At 38.0% G+C, this 20,080-nt stretch overlaps 1 protein-coding gene across 4 annotated transcripts; it reads right to left on the reverse strand.

Annotated features, from left to right (window-relative positions):
• Positions 1 to 742: 742 nt before the first annotated feature.
• On the reverse strand, positions 743 to 19,357 carry SERBP1 (SERPINE1 mRNA binding protein 1). 4 transcript variants are annotated; one of them, XM_049879545.1, is made up of 8 exons: positions 18,926 to 19,357; positions 14,792 to 14,942; positions 13,876 to 14,016; positions 13,674 to 13,745; positions 12,755 to 12,829; positions 9,271 to 9,448; positions 4,764 to 4,937; positions 743 to 3,346 (listed from the first exon to the last, which is right to left on the reverse strand). In XM_049879545.1, the coding sequence occupies exons 1-8, from the start codon at positions 19,236 to 19,238 to the stop codon at positions 3,290 to 3,292; spliced, it is 1,161 nt and encodes a 386-aa protein (XP_049735502.1). In that variant the 5' UTR covers positions 19,239 to 19,357; the 3' UTR covers positions 743 to 3,289. The 4 variants fall into 4 exon arrangements, with proteins under 4 accessions (XP_049735502.1, XP_049735500.1, XP_049735501.1 ...); XM_049879543.1 differs by having other exon boundaries at positions 12,755 to 12,874; XM_049879544.1 differs by having other exon boundaries at positions 13,674 to 13,763.
• Positions 19,358 to 20,080: the final 723 nt, after the last annotated feature.

Consider the following 20,080-nt stretch of genomic DNA (forward strand, 5'->3'; position numbering starts at 1 on the left):
TACTAGATACACCCTGCAAAGCATACTTATAATCAAATTTTCTGGGCTTTCTGTAGTTAACTTGGAGATCTGGCTTTTAAGCGTTCAGATTCACTGAACGCTCATTTATGTTAATCTCAGAACTATAAAAGTTTGGGTTACGATCTACTTTCTAAGCATAACGGAAGTAGAACTGCATGTACCCGAGACCCCTAGAATTTGCTATTTATCAGTTAGCTCATCAACATATCTAGCATATTCTTACCTTTAAAGTCCACTACCAACTGGGTTCTACCAACTTCATATTTCTCCTTAAATTGCTTTTATACCTTTTAACATGTTAGTTCTTTTTACATAAAGCTAGTGTATTCTTAAAGATGTATTTTAAAAATCCAATCTACCATAGTTAGACTTTGTATGCAACTTCCCAAAAGCATTAAGAACATTACTCTTTCAGTGCAGCCATCTCTAGCAATTAGAAAAATAAAACAATCAGAACGGAATATTAAATCCTCCCTCCAAACCCATACCAAAAGTAAGCCCCATGTATATTTACAACCCGAGATTGTGTGGCCTTCCATTTCCAAAATAAAACTGATAAAACAGCTACCACGTTTATAGTACCTGATAACGTTTTTAAATCCTTCAGAGGTCCTATAACATATCCCCAATTACTTCATTGCAAGCTGAAAATACCTTAATTACAATTTCAGCTGTTATTATTTCTATTTTAAAAGTGTCAAGAAATAAGTTCACTAGAACATTCCATCAGAGCCACCATTTATATTTTAGGATGTGTTCATTAAGGGATTTTGTCATTAAGGAGTATTTATACCTATTGTCAATAAAAAGTAGCATCCGGTACAATTAACTTTCATGCTCAAAATGTGGTTTGCTTAGAGACATACCAATTGTCATGTGTCAGCCCTTAAAATTTATGTGACAAGTTTAAAATTTAGTATTTCTAATTTTAACACTCATTAAGATAGAAATCCTTCCCAAATGTGACTCAACAAGCCTGGTTTAACAAAAACCCCACATAAACAAAAAACTAACCGTAAGAGGGGAAAATTAAATGAGTGTTATCTTGGGGGTGCACACACAGGTCAGAAACCAGGAAACACATGACGATAAATGGGCTTCTATTTGTTTTGATAACTTTTAAAAAATGAGCATGAAAATAAATCTTTATTTTCAGTTATTACCCACCAATAAGAGAAAGTAAGGTTCACAGTTTTAGCTCTTGACAAAGTGAACTAGGAGGCAATTCACATCCATCAGATACAACTAATGGACCAACTTTTAAGTTTAGGCTATCTTGAAAGCTTGCAACATATCAGATATTGCTGTGTTCCTTTGTGACAAACTGCCAGCTATGGATGACAGTGAGCAGAACTTCCAAAGTGTTTTTACTTAACAGCAGGTGTTTTCTGTAATGCTGCTAGAAACCAACAGATTTACCACTAATGTCACATGTTCAGAAACGAGTTAGATGCAGAAATCTCAACACACTCATTTAGGAGTATGTATGTTGCAGTCTCAAGAGGGGTCAGTAGTCCATGTGGACTAAATAATACTTGCCTCTGGGTAGCAAGGTTTGTTTGTAAATATAAAATTGTATTAGACATTAGCACCAGTGCAGAACATGCTCAGCATCATAAGATCCAAAACACCAGCACAAGTTATCCACCATTAAAGAATAGTTATCCTACCCCAAGATGTCAGACTAGTGATCAGGTGAATAAATCTAACCCAAATAAATAATTCTTATACTGTACAATTTCTGTGAGAAGTATATAGGAGAACCAATCAGTTAGACATTTTAAGATTTTTGATCTTCCCTATTTTTAAAACGGGGCATTAGTATATATAGGCAGAAAATTACTAAAAATTATTCAGTGACCAAAGACCTTTGAAACAAAACACTTCTTTCCTGTTTATCAACGAATGGTGGCAAAAAAAAAAAAAAATTCCTAGAAAACCTGTTTATTGATCAGTCTCTCCAGGTACGTTTTAATAAGAGGTGATGCTCCCATTCAAGGAATCATTATTAACCTCATTTTCTAATCGTGGAAGAGGAAAGAGATACTTGTCACCTTCTGTGGAGCAACCACTCATCTAAAAACTGAAGACCAATATTAATAGCAATGTAGGAAATTCGGAAACAGTAAGATTTTTGGTTTGTATTTCATGGATAGTGCTGCTGTTCCAACCTTATAAAGTAAAGCTGCCTGCTTTCCAAATTCCAAAAATTAGAATACTCCCCCTCTCACCATAGTAACCAGTGCCCTTTGGTTTCTTCAGAACAAGGAAGGGTTAAAGAGCTGTTTAAAGAAGCACAATTTTGATTTTGGGTCCTTTCAAATATACAAATCATACTGAAGGGCCAGACACTTATTTTACATAGTTTAAATATTATGCATTAGCCAAATCAAACTATTCCACCACTCTGTTGGAGGGGGAAAAAATCCATACCCATGTAACTACTTTACTCGACAGATTTGTCTATCAACAATAAGCTTAAACAACTTTCACCTATAATGTATCTAATTTGTTTTTTTAAATGGAAAAGTCATATAGTTAAAATCGTGAATCAAGTATAATTTGAATCTAATGAACCATGCATCACTGCAGGAGCAAGGGTTAATAAACCAATGTGCTTTGAATTTGTTCAAGTACTGATATTTTTGTATATAAAGATTGAGCATATATAACAGCTATCATGAGAATTGAAAAAAGATTTTTCCCAAAAAATGAAAATATTAAAACTAAGTTAAAATACATAAAGTAGTTAGTATTCCACACAGCATAAAATTTGACAAATCAAGTTTACATGTCTCAGCTGACCGTGTGTGAAAACGCAAAGCAGGTATTAAAACCAATATTATGTCCAATATTTAAAATCACTTTGTAATTGAGGGAACATCTAAATCCTTAATTAAAAAACACAAATGAAGTGAAAGCTTTAAACTGGTACACACTGTTCACACCTATATTTCAAGTTTGGAAATGCATATTTGCAAGCAGCAATACAAAAGTATTCATGAAGAATGCATAATCTCTGAAAATTATGAAAACATCCCTGCTACCAATACATTTCTAAATACAAAACTGACTACCATATTTGTTACTTCTGTGTAGCAAGAGAAGTTCATTTTCAAAACAGATAAAATTCAGTCTTTAGGTGTGAATGGTATGAATGAGTCTTTTTTTTCTTTTTTAAATTTCTTAGTTGTTTGGGATCCTTAAGCATGCAAAGCCTCAGAGAGGAGGGTCCACGAAGGAACCAGGGTTGTCTTATGGCATCCAGTTAGGCCAGAGCTGGGAATGCCTCTGGGTCATCTACATCAGGGGCAGAAGCACTTGACTGAAAAAGAAACAAATCAAAATTAACCGCAATTCTCAAATCTTGAAAATGGACTACCAGTGTCTATAATCCAACACAGAACTCTAAAAAATCTTGACGTTATAACACTAAGTAAAACGTGTCAAAGCGTTTACTTAAAAAGCAAAATTATGGATCAAAATAGGAATATAAATATTTGCAATGAGCTTTGTACTAAATTTCAAGATCTATGAAAATTCCCTAGTAATTGCCATGAGATTTTCGGTTTTTGAATAAAACACAGTAGATTCACGTAAGTATAAGTGTGAATTCTTACTTTTGGTTCAGTATTATTATACTTTGCCCATTTCCTAAAAAAAGCAGGTAAGAAATCAATTAGCAATTACTTAAGTAGCATATTCATCAATCTAGGAAACGGCCCAATGGCTAAGTATAACTCAAAGTACAAATAACAAAACTTTTGAAGAAGGTACTGAAAGGCCCATATGGACAACACTGGCCTTTAAAAATTGTCAGATGAAGTAACAAAACAAAATAGCTCTACACTGCCATTGATAACCATAAAATGTATAATACTGAGTTACCATTAAAAAATCAAACCATGACAGATTCAATCAAGGGGTCATGTTCCCAAATTTGCATATCAGGGAGAGAATTCAGGAGGGCATTATGGTTGTTCCCCAGCTAAACTCTAAGAGACGATGAAATAACCAAGTAGTTTAATAGCATATAGTCATTAAAAGCATGGACGTTGGCATCAGGCAGATCTGAGTTCGAGTCTATTAACTACAAGGGTCTCTATAAAGGTATTTCATTAAGAACTTATTTTCTGCCACACTAGGCATGGGACTGCAGACTCTGTAAGACAGTCGTGAATGCTAGCCCTTACACGGCAGTCTAGTAAGAAATGAAAACCAACAAAAACAAAAAAGATGATCACAGCCATCTAGTAAGTGCCACAAGAGGAACTATAAGATGGACACAGACTACATTAGGCTGAGATGTAAAAAGGAGTGAGGAATTATCAAAATTATCAAAGTAAAGGGAGCGGGTTGATATTTCAGGTAAACCTCAAGGGTTAACTTGGTTCCCTGTGCCTGAGATTCCTCTTCTGTAAAATGGAAGTCACCGTACTAGTGATACTATGTACATAAATGCCTAGCACAGTACCTAATAAGCACCCAATAAAGGGTGGAAACTTAACTCCACTGAAAAGCTCTAAGCAAAACAAGTTCAAAACAATAGCTCTTGGCAAATTATTAAAAACTGGATTGTATTTAAGTGCTTTAAACAAAAATATGATCTAAAATGTAGCTTCTTGGAGGCTATCATTTTCTTCTTCTACTTCTTTTTGCACCCCCCAAAAGCACAGAGCCACAGCTTTACCACAAGAGGTACCTCAATTACTTAAAAGGGGGAAAAGGCGTCCTAAAATTACCTTGTCAGTCCTGCTGCCACGATTGGGACGTCCACCACGCCCACGTCCACCTCTTCCTCCCCTGCCACCACGTCCTGGGCGGCCAAGGTCTCCAAAGTTGATCTCCAGCTGGGACGTTATATCATTTGCTGGCTTCCGGAAATGATGATCCATGACCGAATCTTCAGCATGAGCCTACAAATGTTAAGTGAATGCCACTGGGTAATTAACAGAAAAGCACATTGCAAAATTCCTAAATAATTAGATTCACCTTAAAAAGACTAAAAAATTCAACTGGTACTTAATGAGAACAAGTAATATATCAATAGCTCTAAGGAGTCTTGGTGACACAGTGGTTAACAGCTCAGCTGTTAACCAAAAGGTCTGCAGTTCTAATCCACCATTGGCTCCTTGGAAACTCTATAGGGCAGTTCTACTCTGTCCTATAGGGTCCCTGTGAGTTGGAGTCAACCCAACAGCAACAGGTAAGGATAATACAGGAGTCCCTGGGTGGTGCAAAATGGTTAAGTGCTACTACTAGCTGAGAGGTTGGCAGTCTGAACTCACCCAGAGGTGCGCCTTAGCAGTCAGGCCTGGCGATCTGCTTCTGAGAAGTCGCAGCCCTGAAAACCCTATCGAGCAGCTCGACTCCACACATGGGTTGCCATTATAACCAAATTAAATGCCATTCTTTTGTGCCATGCCAACACAATTTAAAGGCAACAGAATTAAGGTTTTTTTCTCATTAATTTTAAAAGGAGCTTAAAAACATACATAGATGTAAATCCACAAAACTGCATTTAACTATACATTAACTGCCTAACTTTAGAATGTCTGCTATTTCAAATCAACGCCATCAATTCTTTTACTAGGATTTATAACTTTCTAGAGCACAGACACAAAAAGACAAACTGATATGCTACAGAAATACCAGGAAAGTTTTACTGCAATTAGGAAGTTTGGATGAAAAGTCCCTGGGTGGCAGAGTTTCCGTTTCACTACTAACCTAAAGGATGGCGGTTAGAACTCACCCAGCAGTCCAGTAAAAGGCCTGGTGATCTGCTTCTGTAGAGATTGAAGTCAAGAAAACTGTACAGAGCAGTTCTCCTCTGTAATACATGAGGTCACCGAGAGCCAGAATTGACTTGACAGCAACAGGCTTTTGAGGTTTTTTGGCGAGTTTTCAGAGCACATCCTTAACCCGTAAGGTAACTACAAGGATAAACAGCCCCCCCAAATTATTCTTCCCCCTACGGCAACAAATGAGGATGAAGATACATAACACTGGAAGAGTGCTTCAAGTGCTACATACAGCCATGCCCCGCATAACATACATTTGGGCAACGTCTGACCACATACATATCCATGGTCCCATAAGGTTGTAACAGAATTACAGCATTAACCTACGTAACCCATATATTATCTTGCCAAACACATTAGCCGAAATACAGTACTGTGTATGTGTACAGCATCTTGGCTATCTAGTCAATACAGATACACTACACTATCCCATATAGCTCTGCTAAGTACGGGCAGTGCCTTGGTTACAAACATCTGACTTGCACACAACCTGCAGTTATGAACCAACTCCTATAAAGCCTATTAAAAATTCAAGGTACATACAATGGTCCATAATAACAAATAGGCGCTACTTTGCAAGGTGCATCAAAACGTTGTTATTATTACTGTATTATGTTGAAGATGTTTTACTGTATATGGAAGTGCTTCCTTACGTTTTTTAGGCATAGAAAAGGCACACCCTGTAGTATATACTAAGGACCAACATTTGACTAACTGACATTAGATACAAACCATACTTAATCGTTCGAATTTACATACAAATTCACCTTAAAGACACAGTTAGGAAGAGAATAGTATGTAATCCGGGGGCTGCCTGTATATAATATGGTGTGCATACAATGTCCAAATCACAGTGTCCTATTTTACAGAATGTATCGTGGACATTAAGCAACTCATGACTGTATAACACGCTTCAAGAAATGGTCAAGTGATAAGGCTGTATGCCAACAGAGGGACAGCTCCAAACAAGTATCCACATCACAAAGGCACAAAAACTATGAAGGTTCAGATGCAAAAGTGGCTCAACAGTGCAAATATCCTTGATTCAAAGTTACTCATAACCATTATCTCATCTTGTAATTTTCCAAAATGTATACTCACAGACATTGCTTTGTGTAATAGTTATTTCTGAAAAACTGGGTCTCAAATACCTAAAACTGGGACACCTGAACCAATGTCTATAAAATACACGAAGAGGTTTCAGGGTATTAATGAATCACCAAAAATTACAACCAGAATGTTGTATGCACGTTATGTAGCTTGCTTTGGAAAAAAGAGTCCATAGTTAGGACCCTTGTTGACAAGTTACAAGTAACTGTTTTAAAGAAGTTGTACATAAATCTTTTTTATATTAAACAATTGCATATTAGTCAATTGATCAATCACCCCCAAAATGAAGTTTCATGGTTCCTGAATGAGGAATTCATTTGTTTTACCCTGATACATTAACAAATTTATATGCAAGAACCACAAAGAAAATAAGAAAAAAAAAATAAACGTTCCAAGTTTACAGGACTTGACCCTTAAGACAATGACCTCATTTATTACTTTATGCTTTTAGATGAAAACCTACACATTTGAAACAAAAATAGATCCAAGCCAATGGAGCATAGTGACATTGAGATTTTTAACCAGGTAGTAAACCTGTAATTATGACTCATCACACTAGAATAGGTAATTTGAATAATTTTAAAATACTTAAAGAAGTTGCTGAACAATAAACGGATTCCTAGAGATTTTACAGATGAGGATGAGAGTAAACTGTCAGATATTTTATCCACTCTCGCTTCTAACTCTCAAGGAACGCTTTAATAATATGAGCACTCAGGTTTCATCTCCTTGCTGGCTCATCTTAATTCAATAGCACCAGCTTATCCTGTTTTATGTTCAAAATAACTACAGGCATAATTCATAAAAATGGAAGCCAATGTTAAATATTTCTTTTCTAAACGTAAAAAAAAAAAAAAAGGTCTCTTCAACCTCCATGTTATTTTAAAATGCTTGCCTCACAGCTATTTTTTTGTTAGGAATATTAAAACAAAAAAAGAACGTACTGAATCTTGTAAGTTGTCCTCATAACATTACAATCTGACTTCATTTTAGGAATTGACAGAATTTGCACTCTGGACTTCTGGCACAGCCTGATTTAAGCACATGAATAAATTGCAAATGTCAAATGTTTAAAGAAAAAAGAATTTAGTAGGAGCAATAATTTAGATTTGGCTAAAAGTATGATGGGAAGCACTGGTGGTACAATGGTTAAGTGCCTGGCTGCTAACCAGAAGTTCAGCAGTTCGAACCCACCAGCTGCTCCGAGGGAGAAAGATATGACAGAGTCTGCTTCCATGAAGATTTCAGCCTTGGAAACCCTACGAGGCAGTTCTACTCTGTCCTATAGGGTTGCTATGAGTTGGAATTACAATGGTCCATAATAACAAACAGGCACTACTTTGCAAGGTGCATCGAAACGTTATTACTGTAGCATGCTGAAGATGTTTTACTGCATATGGAACTGCTTCTTTACGTAGAACTACGAGGCAGTGCTACTCTGTCCTATAGGGTTGCTATGAGTTGGAATTGACTTGACGGCAATGATGAAATTATGACTAAAAACTCATTCTTACACAGAATGGAGTACTAGGACATTCCTCTAAAAATATATCCCAAGGCTTAATTTGAAGCCATCAAAAGACACCAATGTGACTTTCTCAAGTATTTTCATTAATTTCCATGCTTTCTAAGTAAAGGAAACCCATAAATTAATTCTCTGGTCTTTACAAGGCATCATTCATCAAGAAAGAAGGGGACTATCACTGAATGACTCTGATCATTATATGTAGCACAGATCAAGTTTCAAAAGTTTAATCTAAATAAAGCCACTTATACTTTTGGTTAAACCATATGAAAAGGCCAACATTTCAACCTGATACAATGAAACCTGTGAGAGATGGAACTGGACAGAACTGCCTTTGTTTTTCAGGGTCTAGCAAGTCTTCCATCTTTGATAGGGTGCAGTCTTACTATTTTCCTACTGCTCATTTTAGTGGAAAATACTCACACTTTCCTTCTTTGACAGGTTTTCATCTTACATAGGTTCTAGCTTTTGCAGGTTTTACTGTACTTTATAACTCCCAGTTACATGAAATTTTTAAAAATATAACCACAACTTTGAGAAGTACTACCATATTTCTGAAGTACTAATAAATTGTACGCTACACCACTAACAGCTTTTCAAGAGACATTAAAAATACTAAAGGATTGAAGGACTAGAGTAATGGTAATACAGTTTATGTTCCTTTTTAATCAAAAGTTATCTACCCTTAAATGATCCTATGTAAAGTTTCTTTTTTAGAAACTGTATTATCCATTTGAAAATTTAAAATAAAAATTACAAATAATATTTAAGCCACATCTGAATATTTTCCATCACCATAAAACTTAATTTTACCTCTTCACTCTTTGACTTGTGAAGAACAAATCCCTTCTTCCACTGCCCATCAGCACCTTCATTTGGTTTTCGGATATTAAATTCTACTTTTGCCCGGTCCTTATTTTGAATAGCCTTCCACTCATCCAATGTCATCTCTTTTGGACCCTCTTCCTTTACCTCTTCAACTTCGTTCTCCCTGTGAAAAGATTTTTAATTTTATACCTGATAGAGGGCTGATATAAAAAATATTTCAAACTTATGATTAAGAAAGTTAATCTTGGCTGGCTGACAAGAGTCCTAGAGAAGTTCATACAGGTGGGAGGGATCACAACTTTCTTTATAACCTAACTGCTAACATGCAACTTGTCAAAGATCAGGAGTTTAAGGCTTGTAGAATTAAAGTATGATTTCAGAATATACAATTTTATATAGTCTCAAAAAGAAAAAAAAAAACAAACCTAAAATACGCATTTCTTAAAACCAGTTATTTTAAAGCTGTACTCTCTTGTTATTAAAACCCTTGGCCTTTCCTAAGACACTTTTAATGTCCTACAATACATAAGTCATGATAACACATGCGATAGTAATCATCTAAGATGCCTGTGGGCAATCAAGCTTCACATCTAAGATATAAAAGAACTCTTTCCTCTACCCTTGATTCCAGCAACTAACAGTTAAGGCAGAACAAAACAAACACACGTCAAGTTTCCATAAACTCTAAATATTCCAAATTTCAAGCTAATTTGTGATGAAGCTCTCCATAAAACACACTGGTTTCCATACTCAATACTAGTTATTTCCAAATACAATTCTCAGCTTACAACTATTTTATATTATCCTTTTCTCTTTTTTACAGAAACAACGCACAGGCCTATAAACCCATTATTTTAGTCTAATCTCAATTTTCAATTGTCACGAAACCAAGTTGTTTGCTATTCTGGGAGCACCAATTCTTTCCAAAGATAGCAGGTGATTCAGTTAGCCTTAGAGCTCAAATATCTCCCTGCTGTGATGCTGCCCTTTACTATCTGACAAATCGTATCTTAAAGCCCCTAGAGCAAGTTTACACTGAATTGATGTGATCTTGGCTACCAAGTCCAATTCTGTCAGATTACAGATGAGAAAACTAAGGACTTACAAGAGTTAGATACACCTAGTTACTCAGAAACTTTGACAAAGCCAGGAATAGAACTCAGCATACCTTTTTATCACACCGTGAAGCCACGACACCTACTTCAAGGGTTGCTGGGAGAATCAAATTAGACTCAAAAAGCAGCCCTGCAAACCACGTATAAGGGAACTAGATCAAAGTTACCAGAAGCTGTGCTTTTTCAATCTGTATTTCCGTATCCAAGATACAGCATTATGCTCAGATTCTCCCCTACTCCGGAGCCAGACAGACCAGAGGCTGAATCCCCTGCTTAGCCACTTACCAGTTGGGTGATCTTGAGTAAGATCTGAGAAGTTAACTTTCTCCTATCTGTAAAATGAGGATAACTATCTCATAAAGTTGTTGGTAAAAGTAAGTAAATGTATTTAAAAGAGCTTGTTTCTGTGACTGCTTAAGTGGAAGATAGACCAGCAGAGGATGGTTAGATAAATAAAAAACTAAAAAACCAAACCCGTTGCTGTTGAGTCGATTCTGACTCATAGCGACCCTACAGGACAGAGTAGAACTGCCCCATAGAGTTTCCAAGGAGCGCCTGGTGAATTCAAACTTCTGACCTTTTGGTTAGCAGCTGCAGCACTTAACTACTACGCCACCAGGGTTTCCGGCTAGATAAATACATGGCTCTAACTATTCTAGTAGACGGTTTACCCCCAAATTTTTCTTTTCAAATGCTATTGGGGATCAAAATTTCAAGCACAAGTAGCCTAACTTTATTGCTAAACATACACACACACACGAAAACAAAGAAAACCGGTAATAATGCTTCTCTTCCAAGCTAAAGACATATTATTCATTCTCTAATGTGATCATGTTCTTCAGACCAAGTATTCCTAATTTTGCTCCTATGTCCTTAAAAAAAGCTGGGGATTTTCTCCAATACCCTATCAACAAAGAATTTCCTTCCCAATAAACAGGTACAAGCTTTGCGGATCACCCTAAAGGCTACTCAAATATAGTTTCTTTATTAAAGCAACAATTGTGTCGAACATTGTAGAATATTTAATATTACATATGTTGAGGGTCATTTAACTCACTCATTACAATTTCATTCTCAATAACACAGAATTATGACTCCATAGTTTGTTTTAATTTATATCACAATCTTAAGTTCAACACCTTACTTAATAACATGTACTTTTAAGTATTCCCACCAACATTATATCAACCTTTTTTCTTTATCCCGACAAATTCATGGAATACGACACTCCCACTATTAATAGTGGTTCACTGTAAGAGCGATTCTCCCCAGAGATAGAATGTTTAGAAAAAGCTCCCACCCCGTGATTGATTTATATATGCTCTGGTTGCGAATCACCATCCTAAATTATCTGTAACACGAAACTTTAAACCACAATACCGTAATTAATGGCTGGTGTATAACTTCTACCTGGATTGATGGAAACTAGAGGGAGGTGTTAAATTATTTCTACCACCATAATCTGAATCTTTAAAACAACTCTCTCACCCCTGAAAAAAAAGAAAGCTTAAAAACTGAGTTTTCTATCTAAACTCAGAAAATGACTAAGAATGGTAGTGATCTAATATATTCTAGTCTTTGCTTTTATCACACATTTTAAACATGCCAGTAACATTGTATCCCAAATTCTACGTTGATGTTAAAACTTGAGAGATGGAGGAAATAATTTTAAAATAGTCATGTTTTCTACTTTCTGTCTCAGAATAAAATAGGTACACTTATAAAGAGTCAAAAGTACATTGAGCCATGAATTCTAAATACCACAAGTTCTTTTATTTCAAACATTTAGACTAATTTTTAGAAATGCCCGACTCCAGCTTCCAGTTCCCACCTATTCAATGTCCCAGAACATCCATCACCAGCGTTACCCATTACCATTTCTCCACCAAGTAAGATAGTTAGGTCTAACACATAGCATCTTATTCCTGTTCTCCATTCTCAGATTACGGTAGGTAGGTAATCGTGCTTAGGGGTAACAGGCTTTACACTAAACTACGCTTACTCTTTTTAACAATAAAATTTTTTTAAAAAGTACACTCTATAACCTTTTAAGCATATGTGTTACAATGGAAGAATGACTAATCAAAGTGAAATCAACCACATTAAAAACCTTCCATTTTTCAAATGAATAAATACATATATACATACACACACATACATACACGTGCAAAACACTCATTTAAAATAGACATTTGAGGGATGGGATATGTATAACAGTACAAAGTTCTCTCCTATGAAAAAACACTCAAGTGACAGCATTAAAACCCATGGATTATGTTATTATCTCATTAGTAAAAATTTAAACCGGTTCCAATGCTGGAACATTAAGCATTACTACATATAAAACCACTTACTTATTCTCAGTGTCTGCCACTGGATGTTCTTCACCTTCAGGTGTTTCCTCAGTCACATTCGATTGATCCAAGTCACTGCAATTATAAGACATTTGTTTCTGAATGTATTTGGGGCACTCTCTAAGGAAAGAAAGAAAAACAGAGGGATCTAGATCCATTTACATGTAGCTGAAGGGCTTTTTAATATAAAAATATTAAAATCTCTCAAGTTCCCCCAAGTCTTTTTCTATTAAATTTACTGTCCAGCAGATAGCCAAGAGAAAACAGTTTAAAAATGTATACTGGTTAAGCTGGTTCAAATATTTTATTCAAAAAGTTACAGGATGGTTAGTTCTAAAACAAAGTTTTAGTGGCTTATAAAATTTTCTAATGACCAACAGAATAGCTAAAAAGAAGGAATTATAAAAGAGACAAAGATAATCAGAAGACCCAAATAACTCCAATGTAAGATGATTTCAGGAAAAGCTATATATCCATATGAAAATACACACATAAAACCCCAGTGCCATCAAGTCGATTCCGACTCATAGCGACCCTATAGGACAGAGTAGAACTGCTCCATAGAGTTTCCAAGGAGCACCTGGCGGATTCGAACGGCCGACCCCTTGGTTAGCAGCCATAGCACTTAACCACTATGCCACCAGGACTTCCAACATACGTAGGTGTATGCATATATATATATACACACACACATACACACACACACACAAACGCAGAGAGAAATACAAGTCATTTAATAAATTATACCCCAAACATAGCCAATAAAATAATATCAGTAGTAGTTCTGCAATACAAGCACCTGCTCTTGCCCAGGCCAAGTAAAACTTAATAGAAGTATGAGTGAACCTCTAGTTGACCTCAAGTAAGGTACAGAATCAATTTTATTAATATTATTTATTTAAAAAATCAGAATACCAACGTTAATTCATCTTTGACAGTCCCCCAGTTGTGAGATCCGCTACCTCCACGTTTGTCTTCGTGTTTCAGGCCACTATAATGTGAAAAAGAACTAAAAAAACTGAGTTAACATAATACTCTTTAGTAACAGAAATTCAAATTTCATTTTGTTAAAGAAATAGCTTAAAACTTAAGAATAAAACAAAAACCAATATAAGACTTACGATCTATCACTTCCACTATGCCTATCAAATTCACGTTTGCCACGAGAATCAAATCCATCTCCTCGGCCCATTCCACGTCCACGGCCTCCTCGACCTCTTCCAAGACCACCACGGCCCCGAATAGGCCGGTCAATGATTGGTCTACAACACAAAAAACATGTTTCCAAGGCTTCTAGAAAGAGAACTAAGGCAATCCTTTCAAGAGTGCAAAAATACATAATCCAACAGTTAAATACCTGTTTTAGGAAATTCAAAACACTTCTTCTTAAAACACATAAATCAAAACAATTAGGTAGCCCCCAAAAAACAATTAAGGAAATTATTTTGCATTTTCTAGCGCACATAGCCTTTTTCATCACGGCACATTACAATCTAGGCAGAACTGCTTCTGACCAACACACTTAAAATAAACGCATCTAAACTGCTTAAGATTTTGCTATAAACAATTACTTAAAAGGATTTTACTTTTAACTCAACACATGGGGACAGCAAGGAAAAGATATTGTCGTGGTATCCTGTGCTGCTGGGTCAATTCCGACTCACAGCAACCCTACAGGACAGAGTAGATCTGCCCCATAGTGTTTCCTAGGCTGAATCTTTACAGAGCAGATCTCCAGGTCTCTTCTCTCAGAGCCACTGATAGGTTCAAAGTGCAGACCTTTCGATTAGCAGCCTATCATTTAACCATTGTGCTTCCAGTGTATCAAGTTATCAATTCAACTGATGTGCTTCATTACAAGAAATCGAAGTTTGAACACTAAAAATTGTTACTAAAATGTGTACGGTGTCACAAAAAACTGATAGAAGTAAGTAACCATACTGCTCCCTGGCAATTATGTCCAACTTGCAGCTTTGTATTAAGATGTGACACTATAAACTGACAGAACATGAAGAGATTTAAATAAAATAATCTTACCTATCAACTGAAAATTCTCCTCCTTCACCCTTTTCTTCAAGTGGTTTTTCAAATCGTCTTTCCCGAGGTGGTCGCCTTTCTGGTCTTCTATCAATTATTTTCCCTTCACCCTGAAGTTGCTGATCAGGTCTTCTTCCAACACGTCTAATTCCTAAAATCATAACAGCAAATTATTTTTGTAACAGAAAAAGTTTAGGCCTAAACTATTAAATCATTACTTTCAGTTCATTAAATAGCACTTCCTGTTGGAAAAACCACAACAATGAATGTCACTGAAGTACAACACTTCAGGGAAATTCATAATTTAAAGACCATAAACTTGCTTCAAATTTCTATTTAGTTGCCCAAGTCACTTTTTCCCTCTGGAGTATTCTCTATAACTGATTTGGAACTCATTTGGGAAGCCATTATTCCTCTTTTCAATCTCTTAATTCACAAATTTAAGTTAAAAAAAAAAAATTTACGGAAATGAGATTTTTGGCTTTAAAAATACCTAAGAAGGTTTAAGACTAGCAGCCATTCATAAATAATAATCAAATCAATACACTTAGCAGATATGGCCCCTCAAAAACCAGGGAAGGGCACACTATTTTATTCTACATTATCTGGAAGAATAAAAAACATAATACTCAAAATTCTCTAAGTCTGAAAGGAAAGCAAATTGTACTTATTACTGGTGTACACTCCCATAGCTTAAAATAGCTATTTTTATCAGAAATAGTACCATCGGCCTTTATTACATAGTTTACATGTATAAATGTATTATGTATGTCCATATGTACACACAAGGAGTCCTGGTGGCACAGTGGTTTAAAGTGCTCAGCTGCAAAACAAAAGGTCCATAGTTCAAACCCACCAGCCACTCCTCAGAAGAAAGATATGGCAGTGGACTCCCGTTCCCGTAAAGATTTACAGCTTTGGAAACCCTATGGAACAATTCTATAGGGTCGCTATGAGTCAAAATCACCCCAACGGCAGTAGGTTTGGTTGGCTGTGGTACATGTATACACATACCACCAAACTTTTTTAATATTGTTACGTAACCACTAGGAAACTGTTCAGTTATTTTTTATTATGGATGGAGAGGACTTTTTTTAGTTTGCCCTTAGAAATATCTTCTCGAAAAACCTTTTAAAACCATACTAAAAAAAAAAAAATTTCCTCTTTAAGCAACATTTAAGAAATAGTAATTTTTGGCACTAAGTGACAGCTGAAGCATTTACTGATTTCCCTCATTATTTTTTTCCCTATTAGTGTCTGAGGCCCACCAAAGGCAACCAGTGTGCTTTACTGATGTCCTAAAGGATAAACAGATTAACGGGTTAAATTCATAAATTCACCTGTAAGATTTTAGATATGCTATTATCCTCAAGCCACAATTTCTGACAAAGCCAAAAAGCAGCTGAGGGATTGGTTTTGTAACAAGATCTTAAGTTGATTCATTTCGGTTCTAAGAAAGTGGAACACCATCAGGACACACCCAGTTCTTCAATTCATTTTAACCAAAGTCAGAGCAGTAAATATCAAGCTCTTTAATAAAAATTTAAAGTTCATTCCATGTAAACTCTCAGAACAGGGCACAAGTGTTAGACCTTACACCAAGGCATTTAAGTAAGTTTCTTCAGAGGTATAATGTAGTGGGGCGGGGCTATGGAACCAGTCCTTATAATGACATCCAAACTAAACACACCCAAATGAACAATAGCTTGCTTCCCCACCCAATATTCAATATTAGGCTTAATTACAGAAACTAAAAAACTTAATAAATTCACCCAATGAAAAATAATTGACATAAAATCACAGGTTTGTCTTGCTGTACTTCTAGGCCGATTTTCACCAGATTCCAGGCTTTTATTATTCCCATAAAACCTTGACTGGTCTACATCCTCAGTAACATTCTGTTGTGTCAATTCTGAAGTTCTTCAAATGGACAAATGACAAGCTACAAAATTAATTCATATAATACAAACACTAAATACTTATCAGAGTTATGTCTACCACTGTACCTGGACCTATTATTCATCCCACTACAAGAGGGTAGGGACTTTGTTTACAGGTTTATCCCCAATGCTCAGAACATTGCCGAACAAGTGCTAGAATCTCAAAACAAATTTTGGTTTTCATTCAAGTTTTTTTTTTTATTATCTATAAACTTACGTTTTATGCAACTCAAGTTCAAGGGTGCTCTACAATGTTGATCTAAGGAAAATGTTGAGTTAATATGGAATAATTTTCCCATGGAAAAAATGACTCCAGAATGGCGAACTTTGTCCCAGTTATAAATTTATGAAAATATTCTCTTTATAACGTAAAACACTAGTTTGTCAGTAAGAGCTTATTTTATTTCAAAGATGGGCTTTTATGATCAAAACAACTGAGGCATTAAACCACACTTCGTATGCTTTCAAAATTCAAAACGTGTGAACACACCTACCTGGTAACATCTTAGATGTTTCATACTCAGTTCTTTCACGTGCTTTCTTTGGATGAGTGTAATCAAGGAAACAAATCTGGGCAGTTCTAATATTTACTCAAATGTGTGTTCCCTGAGACAGGAATTAAATGTTTTATTCAATTGTGCTACAGGTGGCCATAAGGCTTAATTGATCTAAGTGATATACACATGTTTTCTAAGATTACAAATTGTGCTTTCCCCCAACCTATAGTTCTAATACAACTCTTTCACTCACCACCTAGGTTTTTCCACATTTTGCTGTGTGCTGTCGAGTCAATTCTGACTCATAGCGACCCTAAAGGACAGAGAACTGCCACATAGGGCTTCCAAGGAGTGGCTGGTGGATTCGAACTGCTGACCTTTTGGTTAGCAGACTAAGCTCTTAACCACATTGGCACCAGGGCTCCTTTTCCACATAGGCTCAAAAATATTTAGCATAAAAATGAAAATTTCTTAAACCGAATTCCAATACTCTCAACACAAGTGAAATTTTGGTTTGCTTTTTTCCATTAACTGAATACTACAGAATTCAATCAAGGCTAACGAGAAACAACTCCTTCCAAGAGCACGTGGCAGTAAAAGGTAATCTCAACTTTCAACATATAAAAGCAACTCAGGTCCTATACCGTTTTTCTTTTACCCCCAATTATTTTGCTCTTTTCCATTCACCAAAACAGATAAACCAGTAATGAGAACGCAAAAATCAAACTCAAGACAATTCTACGAAATTGACAGTGCCCTGAAAGCAACTATCACCGGCCAGTAAAATCCTGACCATGCTTCCACAGGTGGAGAAAAGGCTGCAGACTCAAAAGAGCTCCAGCAGCGGCTAATGTTGTGACAGCCTCTGCACTCACTTCACACCACGAGGCCCAGACAACGCCACACCACATGGAACATTACGTGCGGGGAGTTGGAAGAGCAGAAGAGCGATTCTCAAGACTTTCTGCAACAAACATAGTTTTCAGAATTCCCGCTTCTGCTTAAAAGAGTGTAGCCAAATCCCTCTCCTAACAGCTTAACTAACTCCAAGTTATAAAATACTTGCCGGGGGGGGGGGGATGAAGCACGTGTGGCACACCAAACAGCAGCCTACTCCACAGTATCTGATCATCTCAAATACAGAAGCAACTGAGGTCTAAACTCCGACTCCCAGCTTTTCACCGGAGTACTCCACGCCATCGTGGGACAAGATGGCAGGACAGAAGACTAAAACAGACACCACCTCAAAAAAACACGCTGAAAAAGAACTGCGCAGGAAGAAGCTGTGGACCCCAAGCTCCTCCTCAACTACTAAAGCTGCAGTAAGTGGCTTGCTTCCCCGCACCTCTGTCCACGCGCTCGCCCGCCAAGGAATCCGGCGGGAAGGCAACAGCCTCCCAGGACGCCGAGCACGATCAAGAGCAGCTTATCTCCGGACCACGCTCCTCTGCTCCGCTCAGAACCCGAGGCGGGAAGGGGGTGGCTCCGGGGATCCTTGCAGACAGTGGCTTGAACTTGGGACTACCACGCTCCCTGCACTTTACAGGACCTGGCTTTTGTCGCGTGGGAGAATCATGAAGAAACAGGCGGCAAAATCTGTCGCGGCTCCTCGGAACTCCAGAAGCAAGTGGCAGCCGCAACTCCCCTCGCTCCTGCCCTCCGTCCCCGGTCTTCCCCACCTTCTACCCAAGCTTTACCTTCTTTCTTAAGCGCCACGGGTGGCTGCGTCTCCTCTTTCTTGTCAACCACGCCAGCACTGGGAGGCAGTGGGTTCTTCCGGTCTTTCTGGGACTCTTTACGCAGCTGTTTCCCTGCCGCGTTGGAGTTGGTCTGGGCTGCGGCCTGAGCTGCGCTCTTGGCCCCAGGGCCCCCAACACCGCCCCCGCCGGCTTCTTTTTTCTTGTTCTCTGCCGCCTTCAACACCTCGAAGGGATCCGATTCGTCGTCAAATAACTGATCGAATCGGTTGGTGACCACGCAGCCGAAGCCCTCCTGTAAGTGCCCAGGCATGATGGTGGCTGGGCGGCGCGTTCCTCCACGGATTGCAGCGGGCCGCGCCGAGCCAAGAGTGCCTGCTTCAGCTCTTCCCACAAGATGGCCGGGCCGAGAGAGGGGGGCCTTCTTCTCTTCCGGCGCCAGGCACATATCCGGGAGCGGCCACCGCCGCACGGCACCATGGGCTATGTAGGCCAGAGTCGTTTCTCCAGAGGAGTCACCCGGCACTGCGACTACAATTCCCAGAATGCATCACGGAACAACTCTTCGCGCGCGCCTGAGAGGCAGGACCTCGTGAAGGGAATGAAGCGTGCGAGCTGAGGGAGGAGAAGTGCGGTGGTGGGCGGAGTCCTGCCACCTGCTCTTGCCACCCTTAAACTCTCCAGATATCTAGCTACCCTGAAAACAGGAAAACGTGACGGCGTATTTTACTTGCGAAAGTGCTGTTTTTGGTTTTACTCTCCTCGCCGCAGGCTCAAGGCTAACTTTCTCCATCTCTTCGGGAGGGTCAAGGTGACTCCTAGATCTTTCAACTGGAGACTCACAAACTTCCGGGGGAGGGGGAGTACGGAGGTGCTGGCTGGCCTCCGGTAAGCAGGACCCTGTATGTTCTAGTCCCTAGCCGCTCAGTGGCTGGAGTTGCCCTCCTTCATCCCCCTAGTAATGAATTGAGGCTCTTAATGTTTAATGTGAGGCGGAGTACGCTTCCTCTCGCGGAGACTTGAACTCCGGTAGCAAAATTAATCGAAAAGACAAATTGAACTATCACATGGGACGGTTACGCGCCTTTCCCACGCAAGAAATGCCCCGTTGCAAAGGGTGCTTTAGAGCTGTTAAGTCCCTACAGTGCAGCACTA

Source organism: Elephas maximus, chromosome 3, assembly GCF_024166365.1.
Source record: "Elephas maximus indicus isolate mEleMax1 chromosome 3, mEleMax1 primary haplotype, whole genome shotgun sequence".
NCBI lineage: Eukaryota > Metazoa > Chordata > Mammalia > Proboscidea > Elephantidae > Elephas > Elephas maximus.

Excerpts from the sequence above, each read along its gene's own strand:
- SERBP1 (XM_049879542.1), bottom strand. The coding sequence starts at position 19,238 with ATGCCTGGGCACTTACAGGAGGGCTTCGGCTGCGTGGTCACCAACCGA. Across the intron at positions 14,943-18,925 it reads CGTGGCGCTTAAGAAAGAAG|GAATTAGACGTGTTGGAAGA; the intron begins GTAAAGCTTGGG and ends TTATGATTTTAG. Across the intron at positions 9,449-12,754 it reads GTGGCAGACACTGAGAATAA|GGAGAACGAAGTTGAAGAGG; the intron begins GTAAGTGGTTTT and ends ATCTTTTCACAG.